The sequence below is a fragment of the Vidua chalybeata genome, chromosome 29, assembly GCF_026979565.1.
Source record: "Vidua chalybeata isolate OUT-0048 chromosome 29, bVidCha1 merged haplotype, whole genome shotgun sequence".
NCBI classification, from domain to species: domain Eukaryota; kingdom Metazoa; phylum Chordata; class Aves; order Passeriformes; family Viduidae; genus Vidua; species Vidua chalybeata.
The window spans coordinates 657,407-682,619 of record NC_071558.1 but is presented as its reverse complement, the minus strand read 5'-3'; the positions used below and the strand labels follow the sequence as shown (position 1 = coordinate 682,619).

Here is a 25,213-nt window from a genome sequence, read left to right as displayed (position 1 = left end):
GTGGAATGTGCTTGGAGAAATGCTCACCTGGGTTAATTGCTTGATTGGATCCTGGAGAGGATTGTTTGAGCCTGATGGCCAATCCAATCTGTTATGGACAAATTCAATTGGGGAGGCTAATTATAGATAAATCAATTAACAAGAATTTATTAAGCAAGCGGTATTAAGCAAAAAAAAACAGCGCTGGGCGGCCGGGGAGTCTCCACTCTGCCACGGCGCGCCTTCCCCCTTTGATCTTTTTGTTTTTATAGTCCCCCCTTTTTTTCAGTTGCCGTATTTTCTCTCGATGTACTCTGCGCCGGTGCAATTGGTTGCTAGGGGGTCCTTTTTCTCTCTGCCCTTGGTGGTCATAGGGATGAAGGCTCCTTATCTTCTTTGCCGGTTGTCCTTGGCCTAAAAGTTAGCTTGTATATAGTTAGTTACACAGTCTTCTCTGCTAGCTGCATTTGCACAATTCTTAAGCAGAATACTTGTTGTTTATCAAACCACCCCCCCCTTTTTTTTTTTCCTCTTTCTCTTCTCACAGTCTGAAATTCTCTATTCAGTTTAAATTCTTATTTTCTTTCAATGTTCGTTTTAATGAACAAAGACCTTTTTATTACAATCCCTCCTCTTTCTCTTTACCAATTTGTTCATTAAAACGCTTTAACTCTTGGTGGCTTAAGACCAGGGTTTCATCTACTTCTGAGTCCCTGGGCAATGCTTCGTACCTCTCCCTAATAAGCATTAGATGAGCTGCTTCTAGTCTTCCTTTTACAATGTCTATGATTTTATTAAAAATGCAAGGTCCGAAAGTTAAACCTAGTAACAACAATATCACAGGACCTGCAAGGGTTGATAGTAGCGTGGTAAGCCAAGGGGAGCTGTTGAACCAAGTCTCATACCAGCTTTGCTGTGACTCTCTCTCCCTCTTTCTCCGTTCGAGGCCTTCCCTTAGTTTAGTCATTGTATCTCTCACAATTCCCGTGTGGTCTGCATACACACAGCATTCCTCCCTAAGGGCAGCACATAATCCTCCCTGTTGCAAGAATATTAAGTCCAATCCTCTACGATTTTGTAATACTACCTCTGACAGGGATCTTACAGACTTTTCAAGGGCTGAGATCGACTGTTCAATGCGGACTAAGTCTTCATCTACAGCAATCCTCAAGGAATTAAATTCTTGATTCTGTTTTACTAATGATGCCACCCCGGTGCCAACACCTGCTCCACCTACAATCATTAGGGTAGCCACTGTCAAGGCGGTGAAGGGTTCCCTTTTTGATAAGTGATGTTCAGAAGTGACTTGAGCATTAAACACATATTCCTCAGGATGATAAATGATTTTAGGGACTATTACCACTTGTATGCAAAACTCAGAGACTTCGTTGAATAGGTCAAGAGCAATACAGGGTGTAAGCCCCCCTCTGGAGCATATCCATTTAGTATTTTTGGCTGGAATCAACCATTTTGCCAGGTTACCCTTATGCTGTGCTTTACTGACTGTTTTACACAAATGTTTCTTTTGCCACGGGACTCTCCCTATGCATCGTCCCTTTCCAGTTACTGCTGCTAACGTTATCCCTTGGGTTTGGGGGTCTTTCCAGTTACATTGTGGCGGATTGCTCCCATTAACTCGCTTGGGTTTCTCATTGAGCCCTACTGCCTCATAGAAAGGAGGTTTAATATCAAAGTACAGCCAGCATTGTTCAGTAATGTTAGGTCGTGTTACATTGAGGACTTGGTACGCTGCCTGCATAAGTTTCCAAAGGGTACTTTGCTGGGGATCCGGGGTCGGGAGTATGAGGGTCTCGTTTCCGGGCATTGTGGTGTCACTGGTCCCTATAGCTGTCTCGGTTAACTTCTCCTCAGCAATTACAGAGTTAGGGCCTATGGGTAGAGGATCATGTGGTAGGATTTCCTTTTTTTATTTGAATGTACCCTCCACGATCCTTACCCGGTTCCCAACACTTTACTCCCCAAGTTTTTCCTACCAGCCATCCTGGGTCCAGGGGGTTGAGCACCTGTATTTTCAAGGACCTACAATTCCCCATATACAGAATTTCTCCTTGAGTGCCATACCATGGAACTTTGCATCCTTTAGGATACCATGAGACCTGTAAAAATTTATCTGGATGGGTGACAGCCCAGGCAGTTGCTATGGTTTCACAGCCCCAATATCCACACAGATATTCACCAGGGTAATTACAATATCCCCTCCCAGGATTGGAGCTAGGACACCAATAGATAGCATGGAAGTCAGGTTTACTCCATCCCCACACAGAGTTCACCAAGTCCTCATTAGTAACTAAAAAAGTAGGAGCTACAGTGGTGGCATTTTGCTTAACAACTTTCCCTTGGTCTATTTTGGTCAGAGTCCAATTAAATGGCTGGTGTGCATAGTCCCCTTGTACAGGCCAGGTACAACATATAACTAATATGTACAGAATTTGCCAGCAAGGGTGGAGTCCAAACCGCCCCAGAACTTGATTATCATTATTTCCCCCTTCCCACTGTTTGGTTTGACATGTTATTGCCGGGCTCACCTTTACCCTTGGGAGATCAGTACCCTTGAGGCAGTTCTTGAAATACCTTTGAATTGTCCCAGTTTGAGGGCTTTTTCCTCCACTGCTTCTTATCCCTCTGCCTCGCTCGCCAACCCGGTTGCTTCGAGCCGCGAGGTGTACCATCTTCTCGGCAGCAAGGATATTCTTCAGGAGGACCCTTACTCTGTTTTTTTGCTGCCTCTTTTTGAATGATTCCCAATTCTTATCCTTCACTTGCGGTGAATTACACTGAATTCCAGGTAAAGTCTTCCGGCAATTCCCTTTTATAATTTGAACAATTAGGGGAATTGGTTCATTAGAGTGGTAACAACAATTTTCAGGCCTAGCCCCCTTAGTAAACACCTCCCACCACTCTTGGGATTCCCTTGGTAGGGTCCCATTCTCTTCTCCAATCTTTAGGACTGACTTTGTCAGTTCTCTTTCTAATTGATAACACCCTTTACAAATACCCCTAGGAGGGGTACCTCTATAACTATGGACCCACCACCGTTCCTGGCAGATTTTACAAATATAGCATACAAAAGGGTAACAATCACAATCCTTATTTGTACAATAGACTCTAAAATCATCAGTTACAGGATATCCATAATCCAATATCTCACTATACCAGCTGGTTTGTACAATTTTTACTGAGTCCATTAAGTCCGTTTAAATGTGACCTTAAGATCTCCGGGTTGGCTGGTTATTCTCCAGGGGTCTTCGGCAGCAGCAGCAGTAATCGGTCCCTTTATTCGGCTTGCATGTGTCCATCCCTTCTCGGCGGTTCTGACTGCAGTTTCTGTAGTAAGTAAAACAACATAGGGGCCTTCCCAGTTTGGGATTAGTGAGGTTTCTTTCCAGGTTTTTATTAACACCTTATCACCTGGTTTTATATTATAAAAGGGCCTTTTTAAATCAGGAAGACTGAGAACCGGTGCATTTACTAATTCTGCCTTGAGGTCCTGTAGTTTTTCCTCACCTTCCCGAGTCCACTTAAGCAAGCCTTCTTTTGTTAGTTTCTCATATAGGAATTTTACTTTCCCGCTAAATCCCTCTATCCATTGTCTACAGTACCCAAACAATCCTAACAGCTGTCTAACCTCCCGCTTTGTCCTTGGCCCTGGCATAGCTAAGATTCCCTTAACCCTTTCTGGGTCTAGTTTCTTCGTTCCTTGACTCAGTCTATGTCCGAGATATTTCACCTCTTTTTCCACAAATTGTAATTTGGATTTTGACACTTTGAGTCCTTTCAAGCTTAGAAAATTGAGTGATCTTATACTCTCTTCCCTGACAATTTCCTCTTCTTTCCCAGCTACTAACAAGTCATCTACATACTGAATCAGGACAGTCCCTTCTCTCAACTGAAAATCTGTAAGCAGCTGCTCCAGTGCCTGGCCAAATAAATTAGGGGACTCTGTAAACCCTTGTGGGAGTACCGTCCAACGGAGTTGTTTCCTGTGGGTGTCTGGGTCTTCCCATTCAAAGGCAAAATAGTCCCTACAACTTTCTTTAAGGGGACATGCCCAAAATGCATCCTTTAAATCTATAACACTATACCACTGATTTTCGGGGCCTAATTGACTTAATAAAGTATGAGGGTTAGTTACTACAGGGAATCTTTCTACAGTCCTTTTGTTAATTTCTCGTAAGTCATGTACCAAACGGTATTTCCCATCGGGTTTTTTAACAGGAAGGATAGGAGTATTAAAAGGAGACATGCAGGGTTCTAATAACCCTTGTGCTTTTAATCTTTCAATTTCAGGTTTGACCCCTTTCCTTCCTTCATTTGGAATTGGGTACTGCTTAACTCTAACTGGGACTTCAGGATTTCTTAATATTATCTCAAAAGGTTTTATGTCCAATCGGCCTGCTTTTTCTGGGGTATACCACACTTCAGGGTTAATTTTCTGTTCGTCCTCTACCCGAAGAGGACATAATTTAATATTTAGCTTCTTGTCATTTATGTTGATTCTAATTCCTAATTCAATCATCAAATCTCGTCCCAGTAAGTTATAGTCAGCCTCTGGAACTAACAACAGTGATCCTATACCTATTTTGGAGCTGGTTTCAAAAATCATGTCTTTGATTACAGGCACTTTAAAGGCTTCCCCTTTTGCCCCAACTACCTGTATTGTTTCTCTTGATAATTTACACCCTGAGGGAAGGGTTTGAACCGTTGATCTCTCAGCTCCTGAGTCCACAAGAAACTCATATTCTTGCTGCTGGGGACCAATTTTTAGTTTTACCAGGGGCTCTGTTTTTTTCCTGGGTCCCCAGCAAATAGAGCCCCTGACCCCCTCAATCTTCCTTGAATTGCTTTTCATCTGCCAACCTTTCTCTGCATTCCCGCCCAAAATGCCCTCTCTTACCACAATAAAAGCAGCTTCCTTGTCCACTCTCCTTTTCTCTTCTCCCTTCTTCTACCTTCTGACCCTTCGGCTTACTTCCCTGGAACTGACTAAGCGTTCCCCTCTGCCCTTCACGTACCACAGCCATCATCACTCTTGCTTGTTTCCTATGTCCTTCCTCCTCTTTCCGTACATACACTTTCTGAGCTTCCCGCAACAATTCATCCAGGCCTCTACCATGCCAATCCTCAATCTTTTCCAATTTTCTCCTAATATCAGGCCAGGCTCTGGCCACGAACTGGGTCTTTAACAACATCTGTCCTTCTGGAGTGTCAGGATTTACTCCAGAGTACAGCTGAAAAGATCTCCGGAGCCGTCCTAACCATTCCGTGGGGTCCTCATCTTTCTTTTGACTCTCACAAAAAGCTTTATTCACATTCTGCCCCTTAGGGACTGATTCTCTGATCCCCTGGATAAGAATTGTTCTTAAGTCTGCCATATGTGTCCTATGCAGGGGATCTTGCTTATCCCAATTAGGACGCTGTAAAGGCCATTTAGTATCTGCTTGGGGTCCTGCCTGATGGTCTCTATCCCAAATTCTCATACCAGCTGTCCTGATCATCCCTCGCTCCTCAGATGTGAATAAAATCCCCAGTATTGACTGCATTTCGTCCCACGTATACACGTTGGGCCCCAGAAACTGATCCACCCGCTCTGCAACTCCAAGGGGGTCTTCCAATAGATGTCCCATTTCTTTCTTGAACTCCCTCACATCTCCTGAATTAAGAGGTACCTCCACATAACCTATTCCCGGAATTTGGGCTGGTTGTCCCTGCTGACCAGCATTAGGATTAGGGATCATTCCCAAAGCTACTTCCCTTAATGGATATAGAGCTTGCCTTTCCCTCTCGCTTTTCCCCCTTGTTAGGCTACGAGTAACATGACGATTTTCCTCAGGGACCGGTTCCAGGATTTCTACTTCCTGGTTTTCAAAATCCCCCCCTTGATCTAAATTGGGGTAGACTACTGGTGGTGCTGGTGGAGGTGGAGGAGGGGGAGGTATGTATGGTAGAGGGGGTGCAGTTGGAACCTCCTCAGGCTTTTTATTTTTCTTTTTTTTTTCTTTTTCTCCCTGGGTGCTTAAGGCAAAAAGTTTTGCTCTTGTTTCCCCCACTATCCAGAGAGCAGCGTACTTGCTCTCTTCCATATCAAAAGGTTCTTTAGAATTTACATAAATGTTTAATGCCTGGCAAATCCAGTCCTCGAAGCTTCCAAACACTGGCCAAAATAAATTATCACCACGGATTTGTTTCCCTCCCCATACTTCCATACAATAATGTATCATTTTTGCCCTATCCTTCCCTTTTCTTGAAGGGTATTCATCCCAAGATTTTATTATTAAACCTAACAGACTGTCAGGTGGTATCTGGGGAAACTTTACCGGGGTCCCCGTCCCCATGGAATCAGAGGGCTTGCTTTTCCTCTGTCCCATCTTCCAGGACACCTTCACACACACACACACACACTCGCGGCCCCCTGTTCGTGGCCCAGCCCCTCTCGGGGTCTGGAAACCGCACTACTTAGAGGTCCACACTTGCCTCGTCCTAAAAGGACGTCTCGTACGTTATGTCCTGGGATCCCAACCCCAACCGAGCGGATCCCACTTTTATACTCACGCTGTCCTGCGTCTTCGCCCGGGCTTCGTGCACAAAGATTACGGGGTTACCGGTATCCCTTTTGCTTAATACCGAATTTAGGTTCGTCGGTAAGGGCCCGAGAAGGAAAAGCCTGCACCAGGGCCGCTGAAAAAGCAGCGGGGCGCCTCCCTGATTAGGAATTCCTGCCCGTTTGCCCTTATCCGAGTCACGGCACCAAATTTGTTATGGACAAATTCAATTGGGGAGGCTAATTATAGATAAATCAATTAACAAGAATTTATTAAGCAAGCGGTATTAAGCAAAAAAACAGCGCTGGGCGGCCGGGGAGTCTCCACTCTGCCACGGCGCGCCTTCCCCCTTTGACCTTTTTGTTTTTATAGTCCCCCCTTTTTTTCAGTTGACGTATTTTCTCTCGATGTACTCTGCGCCGGTGCAATTGGTTGCTAGGGGGTCCTTTTTCTCTCTGCCCTTGGTGGTCATAGGGATGAAGGCTCCTTATCTTCTTTGCCAGTTGTCCTTGGCCTAAAAGTTAGCTTGTATATAGTTAGTTACACAGTCTTCTCTGCTAGCTGCATTTGCACAATTCTTAAGCAGAATACTTGTTGTTTATCAAACCACCCCCCCCTTTTTTTTTTTTTCCTCTTTCTCTTCTCACAGTCTGAAATTCTCTATTCAGTTTAAATTCTTATTTTCTTTCAATGTTCGTTTTAATGAACAAAGACCTTTTTATTACACAATCCACCTGTGTCTGGACTCTCAGAGAGGGTCACGAGTTGTGAGTGGGTTAGATATGGGAGTTAGAAAAAGTAGGTTTGTAGTTTTAGTATCTCCATTAAATAGTTTATTAATGAATTATAGCATAGTTATAATAAAGAAATCATTCAGCCTTCTGAACAGGAGTCAGACATCAGCATTTCTTCCCACCGGGTTCACCTGCATTTTCCATAGCTGGGATGGCCACAGGCAATGGAAAATAGAAGGGGAAGGGAAAGGTTAAACAGAAGTGGGGATGGGACATTGGCGGTTAAAGTGGAGATGAAAATGAAATCAAAGGGGAAGTGGAATGATACGAAGGAGAACTGTAGGAACCGGTGAGGTTAGGAAACGGAGAAGGCGAACGAGAAAGGGAAGGAGACTGGGAAGGATCTCTGAGCACTCTTCAGGAAGGGACACAGATCCCCCTGCTTGTCGGCCATGAGACCAGGAACTCTTCCAGACCTGCTGTTGTGCTGGTGGAGAGTGGGGTTGGCCACAGAGCTGGGAGCCATCCAGGGACAGAGGCTACCAGAGCTCCAGGCCCTCTGTGCCACCATGGCTCTGCTAAAGGAGCTGGAACAGAAATCAGAGGGAGAATTCCACCTCACTCTTCCCTGTACATTAAATTTCCTTGTCATCAACTACTTCTCCTTCACTTTCTACGTCTTATTCTTCTTCTTTTTATTTCTTCTACTCCTTGATTCTTATATTCTCTTTTGTCTTCTCTTTCTCCTTCTCTTTCCTCTTGTCACCCTTCTTTGCATTCTCTTTCCTCTACTTTTCCTCCTTCTTCCTCTTTTCCTTCTCATCATCCTGCATCTCCTTCCCCTCATCCTTCTCATGCTCCTCGTCCTTCTCCTTCTCCTTCTTCTTCTCTTTCTCCTCCATCTCCTCCTTCTCCTAAAGAAGCACCTTCTCAACATACTCTGTCTTCTCATTCTGTATCCATTTTGGTTTCATGTTCTCCACATTACTGTCCTCTGTCTCATCCCTGATCCATTTTATCTTCCACATCCCCTTCCTTTTTCCATTGCCCCTCACCATCACGGTATCACCATTTCCCCTCCCACTCTTGGAATACCGTCCTTCTCTGGAATTTCCTGGTTTTGGGAAAAAAGGCAAGGAGTCTGGAGTTGGATGCAGGAAAATTTTATTGAGCACCGAAAGGCAGGAGAGGCAGGGACAGGGATGGTGGGCAGGCCCCAGGCAGGCCAGGAGGCACGGGCTGCAGGTGACCAGGGCAGCTTGTGCAGAGCTCAGCTTCTCCATGCTGGGCTGAGGCGGCAGCGGGGCTTTGGGGCAGTTGGTGGTGGCTCTAGCAGGGCCCGCAGGTGTCCCAGAGCTTCTTGCTGTAGCGGGGCCAGGCGCAAGGGCTGCAGGCGGGAGCAGCGTAGGCCCTGCCAAAGGTGCAGAGGCCCCCCGAGGCCTGGGTGGCGCCGGCGCCGTAGAGGCCGCCCAGCCCCAGGGAGCCGCCAAAGGCCGGTGCTCCGGAGGAGCCCACCACGGCCTGCTGGGGGAAGGAGCTGAGGATGGGGCCGGGGAAGGTGACCACCACGGGTGGTGGCTGGATGAAGGCCGAGGAGTCGGGGCACTGGCGGGCGCACAGCTCGTTGCAGCTCTCAGCGATGGGCTGGGGCACAGCCACGCTGGTTCTGGGCGGGCACAGGTCTGTGCTGGTCCTGGGGGGGCACAGGTCGTAGCAGGACATCTTGGCGTGGGATGCGAGGCAGCTCTGCAAGAGAGGGCAGCCATGGCAGGAGAGCAGCCCAGGGCAGCGCCTGAGCCACAGGGGCCGGGGCTGGAGCAGGGAGCCGCGAGCAGGAGCGCTCACACACTTACCCTTGTTCCCGAGGAGGAGAAGGTGGCCAGGGCAGTGCTTGGTCCAGTCTGGCCCTGACACGGCTTTTATAGCAGCCCTGGCCTTGCTCAGCTCCAGCCTGGCCTGTCTGCACATGGGACACTCCCTGCTGCTGCTGCTGCTGACACCAGGGCTGTGCAGCCCCTGCCCCTCCCTGAGTCAGCATCCCCCAGGTGCCACCCAGCACATCCCTAGATGCCCAAAAAAATCACATACTTCCTGCAACATGACGGACTTGATAGCCAGGATGTCACCCAGGAATGGGCTCCAGGAACACCTGTCAGGGTCAGAAGCATCTGGGGCAGGAGTGTCCGGAGCATTCACCATGGAGGGGCTCTGTGCATCGCAGGACAACCCAGCAGAACCAGACACCATCTGCCAGCAGTCAGTGCCCAGGGGGTTCCACAGGGCTGGGAACAAAGACTTCTCCACTCAGGCCTGATCTTCTTAGGGCAAAGAGGTGAGATGTCCATCTGACCCAGGCTAATTCCAGCCCCACCCCAGTCCATTGGACCATTAAATGTGTTCCTGGAGCCCATTCCAGAGTGACATCCCTCCTATCATGTTTCTGACATGGCAGGAAGGACGAGATCATTTGGGCATCTTGGGATGTGCTGGGGTGGCACCTGGGGGATGCTGACTCAGGAAGGGGCAGGGGCCACACAGCCCTGGTGTCAGCAGCAGCAGCAGCAGGGAGTGTCCCCTGTGCAGACTGGCCAGGCTGGAGCTGTGCAATGCCAGGGCTGCTATAAAAGCCGTGTCAGGGCCAGACTGGACCAAGCACTGCCCTGGCCACCTTCTCCTCCTCGGGAACAAGGGTAAGTGTGTGAGCGCTCCTGCTCACGGCTCCCTGCTCCAGCCCCGGCCCCTGTGGCTCAGGTGCTGCCCTGGGCTGCTCTCCTGCCATGGCTGCCCTCTCTTGCAGAGCTGCCTCGCATCCCACGCCAAGATGTCCTGCTACGACCTGTGCCCCCCCAGGACCAGCACAGACCTGTGCCCGCCCAGAACCAGCGTGGCTGTGCCCCAGCCCATCGCTGAGAGCTGCAACGAGCTGTGCGCCCGCCAGTGCCCCGACTCCTCTGCCTTCATCCAGCCACCACCCGTGGTGGTCACCTTCCCCGGGCCCATCCTCAGCTCCTTCCCCCAGCAGGCCGTGGTGGGCTCCTCCGGAGCACCGGCCTTTGGCGGCTCCCTGGGGCTGGGCGGCCTCTACGGCGCCGGCGCCACCCAGGCCTCGGGGGGCCTCTGCACCTTTGGCAGGGCCTACGCTGCTCCCGCCTGCAGCCCTTGCGCCTGGCCCCGCTACAGCAAGAAGCTCTGGGACACCTGCGGGCCCTGCTAGAGCCACCACCAACTGCCCCAAAGCCCCGCTGCCGCCTCAGCCCAGCATGGAGAAGCTGAGCTCTGCACAAGCTGTCCTGGCCTCCTGCAGCCCGTGACTCCCGGCCTGCCTGGGGCTTTCCCATCGTCCCCCTCCCAGCATTTCCTGCCCTTCTTGGTTCAATAAAGTTTTCCTGCATCCAACTCCTGTCTCTTTGCCTTTTTTTCCCAAGTCATGGCTCCCCCTGGGATAGCAACTGTAAATTTGAAGAGGGAATGTTTTATTGGAGGTTAAAGTGGAGAAAGAAATGGCATCAAATGGGAAGTGGATGCATATGAAGCAGAGAAGTGGCATGTGTCACGGGAGGTTAAGAAGTAGGAGAAGGACAATGACCATAACAAGGACAAGGACAAGGACAAGGACAAGGACAAGGACAAGGACAACAACAAGGAGCTTCGATCACTGTGCCTGAAGACAGATTCCCTGGTTGCAGGCCGTGAGCCCAGGGGCCTTTACAGTTCTGCAGCCATGGTTACAATGAGTAGGACTGTCCCTGGAGCTGGGAGCTATCCAGGAGTAAATGCTGTCAGAGCTCCAGTGCTTCTGAATCCACCCCGGCTCCGCTAAAAGACCAGGGATTGAAATCAGAAACAATCTTGCCCATCACCACGCCCTATAGATTAAATTTCCCTGTCATCAGCGACTTCGCTCTTTCTCTTTCTTTCACTTTCTCTGTCTCTTTCTCTTTTTTTGTATTTCTTTGTCACCTTGTTTCACACGTTCTGTTTCTTCTCCTTCTCGTTCTCGTTCTCCTTCTCCTTCTCCTTCTCCTTCTCCTTCTCCTTCTCCTTCTCCTTCTCCTTCTCCTTCTCCTTCTCCTTCTTTCTCCTTCCCTTTCTCCTTCTCCTTCTCCTTCTCGTTTTTACTCCTTCCCCTAATCCATACACTCCCCACAGACCAATTATCTTCGGATTCCATTTCTCTCTTGATTTCATTTCATTCTCCACATAAATCTCCTCTGTCCTCTTCCCACATATCTTTTACCAACCCCTTCCATTTTCAATTGCCTCGACTGTCCCCCAAGACAATTTCCCCTCCCACTCTTGGACTCTCCCATGCCCAAGGTATTCATGATTGCAGAAACGCAGTCAAAGAGAACGAAGTTAGATGCAGGAAAACTTTATTGTACCAAGAAGGGCAAGAGAATCAGGGCGTGTGGGCAGGCCCCAGGCAGGCCGGGAGTCACGGGCTCAGGACAGCTTGTGCAGAGCTCAGCTTCTCCATGCTGGGCTGAGGCGGCAGCGGGGCTTTGGGGCAGTTGGTGGTGGCTCTAGCAGGGCCCGCAGGTGTTCCAGAGCTTCTTGCTGTAGCGGGGCCAGGCGGGAGCAGCGTAGGCCCTGCCAAAGGTGCAGAGGCCCCCCGAGGCCTGGGTGGCGCCGGCGCCGTAGAGGCCGCCCAGCCCCAGGGAGCCGCCAAAGGCCGGTGCTCCGGAGGAGCCCACCACGGCCTGCTGGGGGAAGGAGCTGAGGATGGGGCCGGGGAAGGTGACCACCACGGGTGGTGGCTGGATGAAGGCAGAGGAGTCGGGGCACTGGCGGGCGCACAGCTCGTTGCAGCTCTCAGCGATGGGCTGGGGCACAGCCACGCTGGTTCTGGGCGGGCACAGGTCTGTGCTGGTCCTGGGGGGGCACAGGTCGTAGCAGGACATCTTGGCGTGGGATGCGAGGCAGCTCTGCAAGAGAGGGCAGCCATGGCAGGAGAGCAGCCCAGGGCAGCGCCTGAGCCACAGGGGCCGGGGCTGGAGCAGGGAGCCACGAGCAGGAGCGCTCACACACTTACCCTTGTTCCTGAGGAGGAGAAGGTGGCCAGGGCAGTGCTTGGTCCAGTCTGGCCCTCACAAGGCTTTTATAGCAGCCATGGCCTTGCTCAGCTCCAGCCTGGCCAGTCTGCACAGGGGACACTCCCTGCTGCTGCTGCTGCTGACACCAGGGCTGTGCGGCCCCTGCCCCTCCCTGAGTCAGCATCCCCCAGGTGCCACCCCAGCACATCCCAAGATCCCCAAGTGATCTCCTCCCTCCTGTCACGTTGTAAACTTGATAGCCAGAATGGCACCCCGGAATGGACTCCAGGAACACCTGTCCGGGCCTGAAGCATCTCAGGCAGGAGCGTCCGGAGCCTCCAACATGGAGGCAATCTGTTCATCGCAGGACGGTCCAGCAGAACCAGACCCCATCTGCCAGGCATCAGTGCCCAGGGGCTCCCACAAGGCTGGGAACAAATACTTCTCCACTCAGGCCTGATCTCTGTAGGGCAAAGAGGAGTGATGTCCATCTGACCCAGGCTGATTTGGGCCCCACCCCAGTCCATTGGACCATTAAAGGTGTTCCTGGAGCCCATTCCTGGCTGCCGTCCCAAATATCAAGTATGTGACGTGTCAGGAAGGACGAGATCGCTTGGGCATCTTGGGATGTGCTGGGGTGGCACCTGGGGGATGCTGACTCAGGGAGGGGCAGGGGCCGCACAGCCCTGGTGTCAGCAGGAGCAGCAGCAGGGAGTGTCCCCTGTGCAGACTGGCCAGGCTGGAGCTGAGCAAGGCCAGGGCTGCTATAAAAGCTGTGTCAGGGCCAGACTGGACCAAGCACTGCCCTGGCCACCTTCTCCTCCTCGGGAACAAGGGTAAGTGTGTGAGCGCTCCTGCTCACGGCTCCCTGCTCCAGCCCCGGCCCCTGTGGCTCAGGTGCTGCCCTGGGCTGCTCTCCTGCCATGGCTGCCCTCTCTTGCAGAGCTGCCTCGCATCCCACGCCAAGATGTCCTGCTACGACCTGTGCCCCCCCAGGACCAGCACAGACCTGTGCCCGCCCAGAACCAGCGTGGCTGTGCCCCAGCCCATCGCTGAGAGCTGCAACGAGCTGTGCGCCCGCCAGTGCCCCGACTCCTCTGCCTTCATCCAGCCACCACCCGTGGTGGTCACCTTCCCCGGCCCCATCCTCAGCTCCTTCCCCCAGCAGGCCGTGGTGGGCTCCTCCGGAGCACCGGCCTTTGGCGGCTCCCTGGGGCTGGGCGGCCTCTACGGCGCCGGCGCCACCCAGGCCTCGGGGGGCCTCTGCACCTTTGGCAGGGCCTACGCTGCTCCCGCCTGCAGCCCTTGCGCCTGGCCCCGCTACAGCAAGAAGCTCTGGGACACCTGCGGGCCCTGCTAGAGCCACCACCAACTGCCCCAAAGCCCCGCTGCCGCCTCAGCCCAGCATGGAGAAGCTGAGCTCTGCACAAGCTGCCCTGGCCTCCTGCAGCCCGTGACACCCGGCCTGCCTGGGGCCTGCCCACATTCCCTGATTCTCCTGCCCTTCTTGGTACAATAAAGTTTTCCTGCATCCAACTCCTCTCTCTTTGCCCCCTTTTCTGCAATCATGAATACCCCTGGAGGTGGGGGAGATCCACGAGTGGGAGAGGAAATTGTGTTGCTGGGTGTGGCAGGCACATTCTTCTCTCTCTCAGGATTTTTCATGGGGGAGCACAGAGAGAAGAAAGAGAAAACAATTTCTATTTCTGCTCCTTGTTTTTCCCATGTGGAATGTGCTTGGAGAATTGTTCACCTGGGTTGATTGCTTGATTGGATCCTGGAGAGGATTGTTTGAGCCTGATGGCCAATCCAATCCACCTGTGTCTGGACTCTCAGAGAGGGTCACGAGTTGTGAGTGGGTTAGATATGGGAGTTAGAAAAAGTAGGTTTGTAGTTTTAGTATCTCCATTAAATAGTTTATTAATGAATTATAGCATAGTTATAATAAAGAAATCATTCAGCCTTCTGAACAGGAGTCAGACATCAGCATTTCTTCCCACCGGGTTCACCTGCATTTTCCATAGCTGGGATGGCCACAGGCAATGGAAAATAGAAGGGGAAGGGAAAGGTTAAACAGAAGTGGGGATGGGACATTGGCGGTTAAAGTGGAGATGAAAATGAAATCAAAGGGGAAGTGGAATGATACGAAGGAGAACTGTAGGAACCGGTGAGGTTAGGAAACGGAGAAGGCGAACGAGAAAGGGAAGGAGACTGGGAAGGATCTCTGAGCACTCTTCAGGAAGGGACACAGATCCCCCTGCTTGTCGGCCATGAGACCAGGAACTCTTCCAGACCTGCTGTTGTGCTGGTGGAGAGTGGGGTTGGCCACAGAGCTGGGAGCCATCCAGGGACAGAGGCTACCAGAGCTCCAGGCCCTCTGTGCCACCATGGCTCTGCTAAAGGAGCTGGAACAGAAATCAGAGGGAGAATTCCACCTCACTCTTCCCTGTACATTAAATTTCCTTGTCATCAACTACTTCTCCTTCACTTTCTACGTCTTATTCTTTCTTCTTTTTATTTCTTCTACTCCTTGATTCTTATATTCTCTTTGTCTTCTCTTTCTCCTTCTCTTTCCTCTTGTCACCCTTCTTTGCATTCTCTTTCCTCTACTTTTCCTCCTTCTTCCTCTTTTCCTTCTCATCATCCTGCATCTCCTTCCCCTCATCCTTCTCATGCTCCTCGTCCTTCTCCTTCTCCTTCTTCTTCTCTTTCTCCTCCATCTCCTCCTTCTCCTAAAGAAGCACCTTCTCAACATACTCTGTCTTCTCATTCTGTATCCATTTTGGTTTCATGTTCTCCACATTACTGTCCTCTGTCTCATCCCTGATCCATTTTATCTTCCACATCCCCTTCCTTTTTCCATTGCCCCTCACCATCACGGTATCACCATTTCCCCTCCCACTCTTGGAATACCGTCCTTCTCTGGAATTTCCTGGTTTTGGGAAAAAAGGCAAGGAGTCTGGAGTTGGATGCAGGAAAATTTTATTGAGCACCGAAAGGCAGGAGAGGCAGGGACAGGGATGGTGGGCAGGCCCCAGGCAGGCCAGGAGTCATGGGCTGCAGGTGACCAGGACAGCTTGTGCAGAGCTCAGCTTCTCCATGCTGGGCTGAGGCAGCAGCAGGGCTTTGGGGCAGTTGGTGGTGGCTCTAGCAGGGCCCGCAGGTGTCCCAGAGCTTCTTGCTGTAGCGGGGCCAGGCGCAAGGGCTGCAGGCGGGAGCAGCGTAGGCCCTGCCAACGGTGCAGAGGCCGCCCGAGGCCTGGGTGGCGCCGGCGCCGTAGAGGCCACCCAGCCCCAGGGAGCCGCCAAAGGCCGGTGCTCCGGAGGAGCCCACCACGGCCTGCTGGGGGAAGGAGCTGAGGATGGGGCCGGGGAAGGTGACCACCACGGGTGGTGGCTGGATGAAGGCAGAGGAGTCGGGGCACTGGCGGGCGCACAGCTCGTTGCAGCTCTCAGCGATGGGCTGGGGCACAGCCACGCTGGTTCTGGGCGGGCACAGGTCTGTGCTGGTCCTGGGGGGGCACAGGTCGTAGCAGGACATCTTGGCGTGGGATGCGAGGCAGCTCTGCAAGAGAGGGCAGCCATGGCAGGAGAGCAGCCCAGGGCAGCGCCTGAGCCACAGGGGCCGGGGCTGGAGCAGGGAGCCGTGAGCAGGAGCGCTCACACACTTACCCTTGTTCCCGAGGAGGAGAAGGTGGCCAGGGCAGTGCTTGGTCCAGTCTGGCCCTGACACGGCTTTTATAGCAGCCCTGGCCTTGCTCAGCTCCAGCCTGGCCAATCTGCACAGGGGACACTCCCTGCTGCTGCTCCTGCTGACACCAGGGCTGTGCAGCCCCTGCCCCTCCCTGAGTCAGCATCCCCCAGGTGCCATCCCAGCACATCCCAAGATGCCCAAGCAATCTCGTCCTTCCTGACACGTCACATACTTGATATTTGGGATGGCAGCCAGGAAAGGGCTCCAGGAACACCTTTAATGGTCCAATGGACTGGGGTGGGGCCCGAAACAGCCTGAGCCAGATGGACATCACTCCTCTTTGCCCTACGGAGATCAGGCCTGAGTGGAGAAGTCTTTGTTCCCAGCCTTGTGGAAGCCCCTGGGCACTGATGCCTGGCAGATGGGGTCTGGTTCTGCTGGACCGTCCTGCGATGAACAGATTGCCTCCATGTTGGAGGCTCCGGACACTCCTGCCTGACATGCTTCAGGCCCGGACAGGTGTTCCTGGAGTCCATTCCTGGGTGCCATTCTGGCTATCAAGTTTCTAACGTGACAGGAGGGAAGAGATCATTTGGGCATCTTGGGATGTGCTGGGGTGGCACCTGGGGGATGCTGACTCAGGGAGGGGCAGGGGCCGCACAGCCCTGGTGTCAGCAGCAGCAGCAGCAGGGAGTGTCCCCTGTGCAGACTGGCCAGGCTGGAGCTGAGCAAGGCCATGGCTGCTATAAAAGCCTTGTGAGGGCCAGACTGGACCAAGCACTGCCCTGGCCACCTTCTCCTCCTCAGGAACAAGGGTAAGTGTGTGAGCGCTCCTGCTCGTGGCTCCCTGCTCCAGCCCCGGCCCCTGTGGCTCAGGCGCTGCCCTGGGCTGCTCTCCTGCCATGGCTGCCCTCTCTTGCAGAGCTGCCTCGCATCCCACGCCAAGATGTCCTGCTACGACCTGTGCCCCCCCAGGACCAGCACAGACCTGTGCCCGCCCAGAACCAGCGTGGCTGTGCCCCAGCCCATCGCTGAGAGCTGCAACGAGCTGTGCGCCCGCCAGTGCCCCGACTCCTCTGCCTTCATCCAGCCACCACCCGTGGTGGTCACCTTCCCCGGCCCCATCCTCAGCTCCTTCCCCCAGCAGGCCGTGGTGGGCTCCTCCGGAGCACCGGCCTTTGGCGGCTCCCTGGGGCTGGGCGGCCTCTACGGCGCCGGCGCCACCCAGGCCTCGGGGGGCCTCTGCACCTTTGGCAGGGCCTACGCTGCTCCCGCCTGCAGCCCTTGCGCCTGGCCCCGCTACAGCAAGAAGCTCTGGGACACCTGCGGGCCCTGCTAGACTCATCCCAGAGCCTTTTTCATCTGTCAGCAACGGAGAACTCTAGAAGTTGTTAATCTCAATTATTGCCATCATTAGTCTTTTTTAAAATCCTTTTCTTTTCCTATGCTTTGGGTTTTACTTTGTCTCCAGTGTTAAGATCTAGTCCCTAATGTTCTCTTTTGTGAATTATTTTGTGTAACAATTTCATTGTTCTTTCATTTTCTTTGGTCTTCTTTGGTCTTTATTATGTCAATTTTTACCAACCTCATGTCATATTTGCATTTTTTTAGCTCTGCTTGTAGACATCTTAATGAGTTAAAAATTTTAGCTTTATTTTTTTTTATTCTCTTCGTACCTCTTGTTTTCCCACATTTTCATTTGTAATCTCTGACTTATTCATGTTGTTCCTACAATAAATCTTTCATGCATCATATTTTTGTGTTGTTATCATCTTTTTATTTTTTTTTTAATGATGCTGAGTACACACTTGAGGTCTTTCCCGCTCATAACAGAGCTATTCAACTTGACCATTTCTGGTTGCTTAAATCTCTGGAGAGCCTCTGGGGGAGGGCCTGGGAGTGCTGGAGCCACTCTGAGAGGAGCAGCCTGCCCTGGATGACACAAAAGGGAAAGTAAGAGCAGGGCAGGGCCCGGCCTGGCCAAACCCAGCGGCTACGAACGATCTGATCCGGGCTGAGGTGCCTGGCAGCTCCTCCCTGCTTTGGGACCTGTTACTCAGCCCAGGGACATTCAAGGGCTACAAAACAAGAAAACAGGGAGCAGAGATCATTGCTCAGTTCTTCCCAAGTGCTCTCACAGCCCTTGTTCCTCAGAGGCTCGAGAAAATCTGCACTTAGATGGGTTTTTTTTTTTCACACGGGAACCCTCCAAATAAATTTTGTAGTCCAGAGAGCACTGAAATCACGGTGTTTTTAATAAGAAGTGGAGAGTGGCAATCACAGACTCATGGAATGGTTTGGGTGGGAAGGGGATCTTAAAATCATCTCGTTCCACGCCCTGCCATGGGCAGGGACATCTTCCACCACCCCAGGTTGATGCAAGCCCTGTCCAAGCTGGCCTTGGACACTTCGAGGGATGGGGCAGCCATGGAATATCCTGTGCCACGGCCTCCCTGCGCTCACAGGGAAGAATTTATCCCAAAAATCCCATCTAAACCTCCTACCTGTCAGTCTGAACCCATTCCCCCTTGTCCTGTCACTCCATCCCTTGGGAAAAGCCTCTCCCCGTGTTTCTTGTAGCCCCTTCAGGTCCTGCAAGGCCACAGTGAGGTCGCCTCAGAGCTTCCCCTTCTCCAAACAGAATAATCCCAGTTCTCTCAGCCTTTCCTCCCAGCAGAGCTGCTCCATTCCTCAGATCATCCTAGAGCCTCCTCTGGGCTCCATCCAGGTCCTGCCTGGGCTGGGATCCAGGGCTGGGACAGCTCTGCAGGTGAGGTCTCACCTGAGCTGGGTGAGAATCCCCCCTCCCCTGCTGCCCATGGGGGTTTTGATGCAGCCCAGGAGAAATCAAGGGGTTGGATTTGAAGGGAGTTTGAGCCAGGGATGAGGCACAACTTGCTCTGATTGTAAGATTTTTGTAAAATATAAATCAAAGCAAGGAAATCCCCCCCAGGCTGGGAGATGTGGGAACCACTCAAACCCTCTCTGTGCTTGGAGATTTTTTTTTTTTCCTTCCCCTGCAGCAAATACAGGGTAATTTGTTGGGGCAACAAACAAAACACAAACCTAAACCCAAGTCCTTTTTCATCTGCAGAGAAAATGAAAATATTGGTGTGAACCTGGACCACAACAACCAATCTTCAGCGCAGGAGTTAGGAGTGGATCTCTGGGGGGATTTCTCAGGAATGATCAGAAGGGTCTGTAAAATGCACTGGATACAGGTGAAAACCTAAAGTTGTGCTCTGAAAAAATCACAGGAAAAGGGTAAATAAACACAAATATTTATTTTTATGGAAAATATAGCCTGAAATAAGGCAAATACAGCAAAGGTGGAATCTTAAACTCACAGAGGATTCAACCATGGATATGGAAAGGGTTTTTTTTTAAAGAAGGAAAAGAAGAGCTGCATTAATCATTAACCCTTGACTTCCAATGGCACAAATCATGATTTAATCAAAGTAATGGCAGGCACCACCTTGTTTCCTGCACATTAAAGCAGCTTGGGGTTGTGTAAGAGTAAAACATCTAAATCACTCCTGTAATACAACACCAAACATTAGCTGGGTTGAACAGCAGATAATGAATGTTTGTGAAATCATTACAAAGTATTTTTCTCAAGAAGGGCCAGAACGCTCTTGATAAGAGATTGCACCCATGACATTAAAGAAAAACCTTGATCTGCCTCTTTGGTTTTTCCTCAAAATTGGAATCACAGGACTTGATATGAGAACATTCAGCACCATTGAACCTTTTGAAACTGAATTTCATTTCCTACTAAAACCTTCTTAGTTAAACAAATTGATTTTTATATGGGATTGATTCCAAACCTTCCTCTCAATGGAAAACTATTGGGGAACTGCTGAGTGTCCTGGATGATCTCAGCAGATATTCATGACCCCTTAAATCCATCTCAGACCAACAATGTCGCTTTAATTAGGGCTGGAAATGACATTTGTCCCTGGGTAGTTCTGGAATAAGCTGGTTTCTGCTTCTAATTAATTTATCAGATAATTTGAAAGGGCTGTTAAGGAAAAATGTCCATGTCAGCCAAAGATGAGTCTTACAAAATCTTGGAGCAGACAAGCTCATGACAAGGTTGTAAAGGAAGAAGTAACATGTGGAGTCAGCTTAATGAACATGGTAATTCAAGTGAGGTCACTCTAATGAGGCCAGGAGTTGCCAGTGCCAATTAAGACCCAAGATTAAAAAAATCAGGATGGTGAAACTCCAGCATCACACGATAGGAGAATATGAATGAAATCAGAACTGCCACAAACTCCAACTTTTCATGACTCAAAGCTGGCAAACAATTTCTTTCAGGCAGAACCCCCACCCCAAACCCTCAGGAATGTTGGGATCCTCTATATAAGCTCCAGTGCCTGGGCACTGGACAGACACTTCTCGCAGCTCATTCGCCTTGCGGAGCTTAGTGAGTATGAATTTTTAATTTCTTTCTATTTAATTAATCACAACCAGAGCAGTTGTAGAAGATTCCTTTAGGAATGCTGAGATTTAGAACAGCTTTACATTGTTTCTGTCTGTAATTACTCTTAATGAAACCAGTGGGAAATGTGGGATTTGGGAGTCTCCAAATCTTTGAGAGACCCCAGATGTTCCCAACTTCCCAACTTTGGGGAAGTTCATGGGAGATGGGACTCGGGTTTTTATATTGTTCTTCAGGGTAGGCACTTCCAAAAGCTGAACAACACAACCATGTGGGGCTAGAACAAAGATCAGTCTGTGGGGTCTGGTCATTCTGGGGATGGTTTTACATAGGCAGGAAATTTTTTATCAAGGTGCTCATTGGGTTTTCACCATTACAGATCAAGGCTGAACATGAACCACAACACAGTGATTTCACTCATGTTGAAAATTTCTCTCATCAGCTTCTGAGTTTTTATAGTTTTTATGTCTCTATCTGTTGCAAACCAAACTTCACCCCTGTAATATGTCCTGCTTTGAGCCCTTGGCCGGGACAGATGGAGCCAGGAACTTGGGCAGGGATTGTGAGGTCTGGGGGTGTGGGGATCAGGGCTCTGAGGGGACTACAGGGCACAGGGCCAGTGCTGGGCAGGGTGGGCAAGGCTGTGTGGCTTTGGCCACTCAAGGCCTTTTTCAGGTCTGGAGGAACAAGCCACTGCTGAATCAGGAGATCCCCATGTCTGTTCTAACCCCTGTTCTTCTGAATTATCTTTCAGACTCATCTCTCTCGCTCCAAGATGTCCTGCTACGACCTGTGCCCCCCCAGGACCAGCACAGACCTGTGCCCGCCCAGAACCAGCGTGGCTGTGCCCCAGCCCATCGCTGAGAGCTGCAACGAGCTGTGCGCCCGCCAGTGCCCCGACTCCTCTGCCTTCATCCAGCCACCACCCGTGGTGGTCACCTTCCCCGGGCCCATCCTCAGCTCCTTCCCCCAGCAGGCCGTGGTGGGCTCCTCCGGAGCACCGGCCTTTGGCGGCTCCCTGGGGCTGGGCGGCCTCTACGGCGCCGGCGCCACCCAGGCCTCGGGGGGCCTCTGCACCTTTGGCAGGGCCTACGCTGCTCCCGCCTGCAGCCCTTGCGCCTGGCCCCGCTACAGCAAGAAGCTCTGGGACACCTGCGGGCCCTGCTAGAGCCACCACCAACTGCCCCAAAGCCCCGCTGCCGCCTCAGCCCAGCATGGAGAAGCTGAGCTCTGCACAAGCTGCCCTGGTCACCTGCAGCCCGTGACTCCCGGCCTGCCTGGGGCCTGCCCACCCTCTCTCTCCCTGCCTCTCCTGCCTTTCGGTGCTCAATAAAGTTTTCCTGCATCCAGCTCCTTTCTCTTTGCCTCCTTTTCCCAAATGACAATGACCCAAGGGCCGTGGCCAAATGAGGAACTCCAGGCAACTCCTCCCAGCACAAGAGTGAATATCCCACCAGAGGAAAACAAGGACAAATGAAAACCAGAGAGGCTTTTGTGCAACACCAACAGGGGTTTAATTTCAGAGAGAAGAGCAACAGCCGAGGGCAGGGAATCCAAACCATCCCAGGGACAGCAGGGGATGCAGGACTCGTGCTCTAGGAGCAGGGCCTTGCTCAGGACCGGGATAAGCCAGAGATGGAGGGCTCTGGGCACAGAGAGGGGATGGAGGGCTCAGGGAATCCCGAGGGGATGGAGGGTTCAGGGTGTCCCAAGGGGATGGAGGGCTCAGGGCACAGAGAGGGGATGGAGGGCTCAGGGTGTCCCAAGGGAATGGAGAGCTCTGGGCACAGAGAGGGGATGGAGGGCTCAGGTATCCCGAGGGGATGGAGGGCTCAGGGCACACCCAGGGCACACTCAACTGCCACTGCCAGCGGCTCCTGCCAGGTGTCCCCATGGCCCAGGCTGGGCTCCAGGGCTGGCACTGCCTCTGGGGGCGGGCACTGCCAGAGCAGCTTTAGAAAACCCCACAGCTCCCGCGGCGGGACCTGCCCCATCTCTGGGAGCCAGGCAGGGAATAGCCCAGGCCCCGCGAGGAGAAACCAGAGCTGTAGGACCTCCCGCAATTGCCAAAGGAGCCCCCATAGCCCCCCAGGGAGCCCCCATAGCCAATGTCACCTCCATAACCCAGGGAACGGCCGTAGCCAAGGGAACCCCCATAGCCCTGGGAGCCCCCATAGCCCCCACAGCTTCCCAGGCCAAAGGAATCCCCATAGCCCCGGGAGCCCCCATAGCCCCCCAGGGAGCCCCCATAGCCTGAGAAACCCCCATAGCCCTGGGAGCCCCTATAACCTCCCAACCCAAACGAGCCCCCATAGCCAAAGGAGCCCCAATTGCCCTGGGAGCCCCCATAACCTCCTGACCCAAAGGAGCCCCCCAAGGCCAGGGAGCCCCCAGAACTCCCAGAACCTCCCAGCCCAAAGGAGCCCCCGTAGCCCTGGGAGCTGCGGGAACTGAAGGAACGCCCCAGCCAGGCTGGGCCAGACGATCCCACAACGCTCTCCTGAGGGAAGCTGCTGAGCACGGGGCCCGGGATGGTCACCACCACCGGCGGGGGCAGGATCAGGGCTCTGGAGTCAGGGCACTGCTGCACACATGGCTCGTTGGAGCTCTCCGCGATGGGCTGGGGGCAGCTCACGCCGCAGGACTCGCTGGAGTAGGACATCCTGTGCTGGGAGGCTGCAACACACAGCATCAGAAAGGTTTCAGATCCAGAAATTTCCACCTGACTCTGCCTGTGCTTTGCCATGGAAAATGTGATAGCACAGAGTTCATTGCTTTCCAAATCTGGCCCTCATGTGACCACAAAAATCACATTCTGGACTCTGGTTGCTGTCAAGGTCCCTGAGATGTCACCCACAGATGAAAACATCTGGTGTCATCCCCGGTGACACTTCTTACTCTGTGACAAATCTAGTTTTACTCCTTATAAATTTATAAAGATCAACTGAAATCTAGCAATGTATCTATAAGAAATGATGAAGTGTCAGATACAAAGCAGCATTTTTTGTTGTTTCATATCCTTTCTGAAGTAGCCTTCAGCTTCCAAACGAAAAAATTTACCCTTATATTCCCACAAGGTGGAAATGATCACTCAAATATTTTTAATTTTTACGCATTGTACCTAAAATGCCTGGAAATGGTTATTCCAAGTGGCATGGTGAAAATTCACATTTTATTCTACAACAACCTTCTGAGACCCACAGTTTTTCAATCTGCCAATCCATAACATCAAAGAATTGGACGGGAAAGAAAGAAGGATAGAGAAGGAGAGAGGAGTTCAAATTGGACTTACCCTCTTCACCACAGTGAATAACTCAGGAGATGTGGATGGAGAGGCTTAGAGTGGTGGCAGCTTTTATACATTTCCCAAAGTGCTTACACGGACAAAACGCCCTCCGTGCCTCTGGTCCCACACAAAACAACCCTCACATGGAGGGATTTAATTCTGCAGACTTTGCACTGCCACTCCCCATGCTCAAAAACAGGCGTGAGGCCATGTCAGGACAGACTTGAGGGCATCGAGCTGGTGAATGATGAGGTAATAATCCCCATCATGAGCGCTATTTGGGTTTGATGAGTTCAGATTAATTAACTTTGTCTTTTAAAGTTTAAGTGAATTCCGTGAAAATCCATGGGAGCTGCATAAAAAGAGGGAGACGGGTATCAAAAATGAAGAAAATATCAATGATCTCCAAATGTTTTAGAAACGTGAGGGGTTTTAAGAGCTGTGTTTGCAGCTCAAATGCCATTAATTACTCAGCAATTCCAAGGTGGGCTCCATTGCTCCATTCCCTGCTGGCTTTGGAATGTCATGGAAGCAGTGACACTTGGGGGATGTTCCAAATCCTTCCAGGACCATGAGGGGCTTTGTGAACACCCACAGGAAATTCATATTTGGTGTGTTAGACTCGAACACAGAAATGTCAGCACCCAAAACTGGGGCAGGAGCGTCAGTTCAGAGACGTGTGAGCTGAGGGCTCTGCGTCATTAGGCACAATTTCATGGACAAAATATTTACAGGTGAGACTCCAAGAGTAGAGATTTTAGAGTATCAGTTTGAGACCCCTTTTTTGCTGAACATTGATGGTTAAGCTTGAAAATTCAGATAATTTGCCATCAGGCTTTAAGTTCTCCCCTGAAAATTAAGATATTTCAGCAAAATGCTGCCTCATAAATTAAGAAGAAGATGCACTCGATATGGCACATGAGGTACTTGTCATAATCATCCCAAACACATTAATAGTTAATAAAATGAAGAATTTGAGCTCATGAATGAAAATTGAATCATTGCCAGCACTGAAATTATTAATCAGAGGCTGATTAGGGAATCAAGAGGAGTGACATTGATTGGCGTATTTTTTAATGATGCTGTTTCATAACAAGGGAGCTCCTAACTCAGAATAAATCCTCATAACTCCCAGCCTCCATTTAATAGGATAATAGCAGAAATTGCAAGCACTGACTACTAATGAGTATTTGTGAGGCAGCTTAAAGTCATTATCCTCCAGGTACCTCTCATTATTATCAGCAAATCCTGATGACACTTCATAAGCAGAGCTATTTTACAATTTAGAGGTAATTTATTGCCTCTCTTTTGCAATATTGTAAAATTAGAGAACAATTGCAAGACGAAAGAAAAGAAATAACTTCAGGATGTCCCAGACTCATCCTAATAAAATACATTTTTATTTTTCTACTACTTTATTAAATTCTCTCTTTTTTCTGTAGTTGTCAGTACTTCGTGGTGGGGGGGGGCGAAAGAAAATTAAG

At 51.1% G+C, this 25,213-nt stretch overlaps 8 protein-coding genes across 9 annotated transcripts; 4 read left to right on the top strand and 4 right to left on the bottom strand.

Moving 5' to 3' along the window:
• Positions 1–8,420: 8,420 nt before the first annotated feature.
• On the bottom strand, positions 8,421–9,232 carry LOC128801344 (scale keratin-like). The gene is made up of 2 exons (XM_053967172.1): positions 9,127–9,232; positions 8,421–9,019 (listed from the first exon to the last, which is right to left on the bottom strand). The coding sequence occupies exon 2, from the start codon at positions 8,993–8,995 to the stop codon at positions 8,603–8,605; it is 393 nt and encodes a 130-aa protein (XP_053823147.1). The 5' UTR covers positions 8,996–9,019; positions 9,127–9,232; the 3' UTR covers positions 8,421–8,602.
• Positions 9,233–9,807: 575 nt separating this feature from the next.
• On the top strand, positions 9,808–10,669 carry LOC128801323 (scale keratin-like). Its single transcript, XM_053967141.1, has 2 exons — positions 9,808–9,963; positions 10,071–10,669. Exon 2 carries the CDS (start codon positions 10,095–10,097, stop codon positions 10,485–10,487), a length of 393 nt encoding a protein of 130 aa, XP_053823116.1. The 5' UTR covers positions 9,808–9,963; positions 10,071–10,094; the 3' UTR covers positions 10,488–10,669.
• A 960-nt stretch (positions 10,670–11,629) lies between these two features.
• Positions 11,630–12,757, bottom strand: LOC128801167 (scale keratin-like). The gene is made up of 2 exons (XM_053966851.1): positions 12,306–12,757; positions 11,630–12,198 (listed from the first exon to the last, which is right to left on the bottom strand). Exon 2 carries the CDS (start codon positions 12,172–12,174, stop codon positions 11,797–11,799), a length of 378 nt encoding a protein of 125 aa, XP_053822826.1. The 5' UTR covers positions 12,175–12,198; positions 12,306–12,757; the 3' UTR covers positions 11,630–11,796.
• Positions 12,758–12,987: 230 nt separating this feature from the next.
• Positions 12,988–13,830, top strand: LOC128801166 (scale keratin-like). Its single transcript, XM_053966850.1, has 2 exons — positions 12,988–13,142; positions 13,250–13,830. Exon 2 carries the CDS (start codon positions 13,274–13,276, stop codon positions 13,664–13,666), a length of 393 nt encoding a protein of 130 aa, XP_053822825.1. The 5' UTR covers positions 12,988–13,142; positions 13,250–13,273; the 3' UTR covers positions 13,667–13,830.
• Positions 13,831–15,267: 1,437 nt separating this feature from the next.
• LOC128801347 (scale keratin-like) lies at positions 15,268–16,121 on the bottom strand. Its single transcript, XM_053967174.1, has 2 exons — positions 15,978–16,121; positions 15,268–15,870 (listed from the first exon to the last, which is right to left on the bottom strand). Exon 2 carries the CDS (start codon positions 15,844–15,846, stop codon positions 15,454–15,456), a length of 393 nt encoding a protein of 130 aa, XP_053823149.1. The 5' UTR covers positions 15,847–15,870; positions 15,978–16,121; the 3' UTR covers positions 15,268–15,453.
• A 533-nt stretch (positions 16,122–16,654) lies between these two features.
• LOC128801325 (scale keratin-like) lies at positions 16,655–17,689 on the top strand. Its single transcript, XM_053967143.1, has 2 exons — positions 16,655–16,814; positions 16,922–17,689. Exon 2 carries the CDS (start codon positions 16,946–16,948, stop codon positions 17,336–17,338), a length of 393 nt encoding a protein of 130 aa, XP_053823118.1. The 5' UTR covers positions 16,655–16,814; positions 16,922–16,945; the 3' UTR covers positions 17,339–17,689.
• A 3,347-nt stretch (positions 17,690–21,036) lies between these two features.
• LOC128801374 (scale keratin-like) lies at positions 21,037–21,777 on the top strand. Of its 2 annotated transcripts, none has more exons than XM_053967211.1 (2): positions 21,037–21,074; positions 21,198–21,777. In XM_053967211.1, the coding sequence occupies exon 2, from the start codon at positions 21,219–21,221 to the stop codon at positions 21,609–21,611; it is 393 nt and encodes a 130-aa protein (XP_053823186.1). In that variant the 5' UTR covers positions 21,037–21,074; positions 21,198–21,218; the 3' UTR covers positions 21,612–21,777. The 2 variants fall into 2 exon arrangements, with proteins under 2 accessions (XP_053823186.1, XP_053823185.1); XM_053967210.1 differs by having other exon boundaries at positions 21,059–21,118.
• Positions 21,778–22,156: 379 nt separating this feature from the next.
• LOC128801373 (scale keratin-like) lies at positions 22,157–23,115 on the bottom strand. The gene has a single exon (XM_053967209.1). The coding sequence runs from the start codon at positions 23,103–23,105 to the stop codon at positions 22,398–22,400; it is 708 nt and encodes a 235-aa protein (XP_053823184.1). The 5' UTR covers positions 23,106–23,115; the 3' UTR covers positions 22,157–22,397.
• Positions 23,116–25,213: the final 2,098 nt, after the last annotated feature.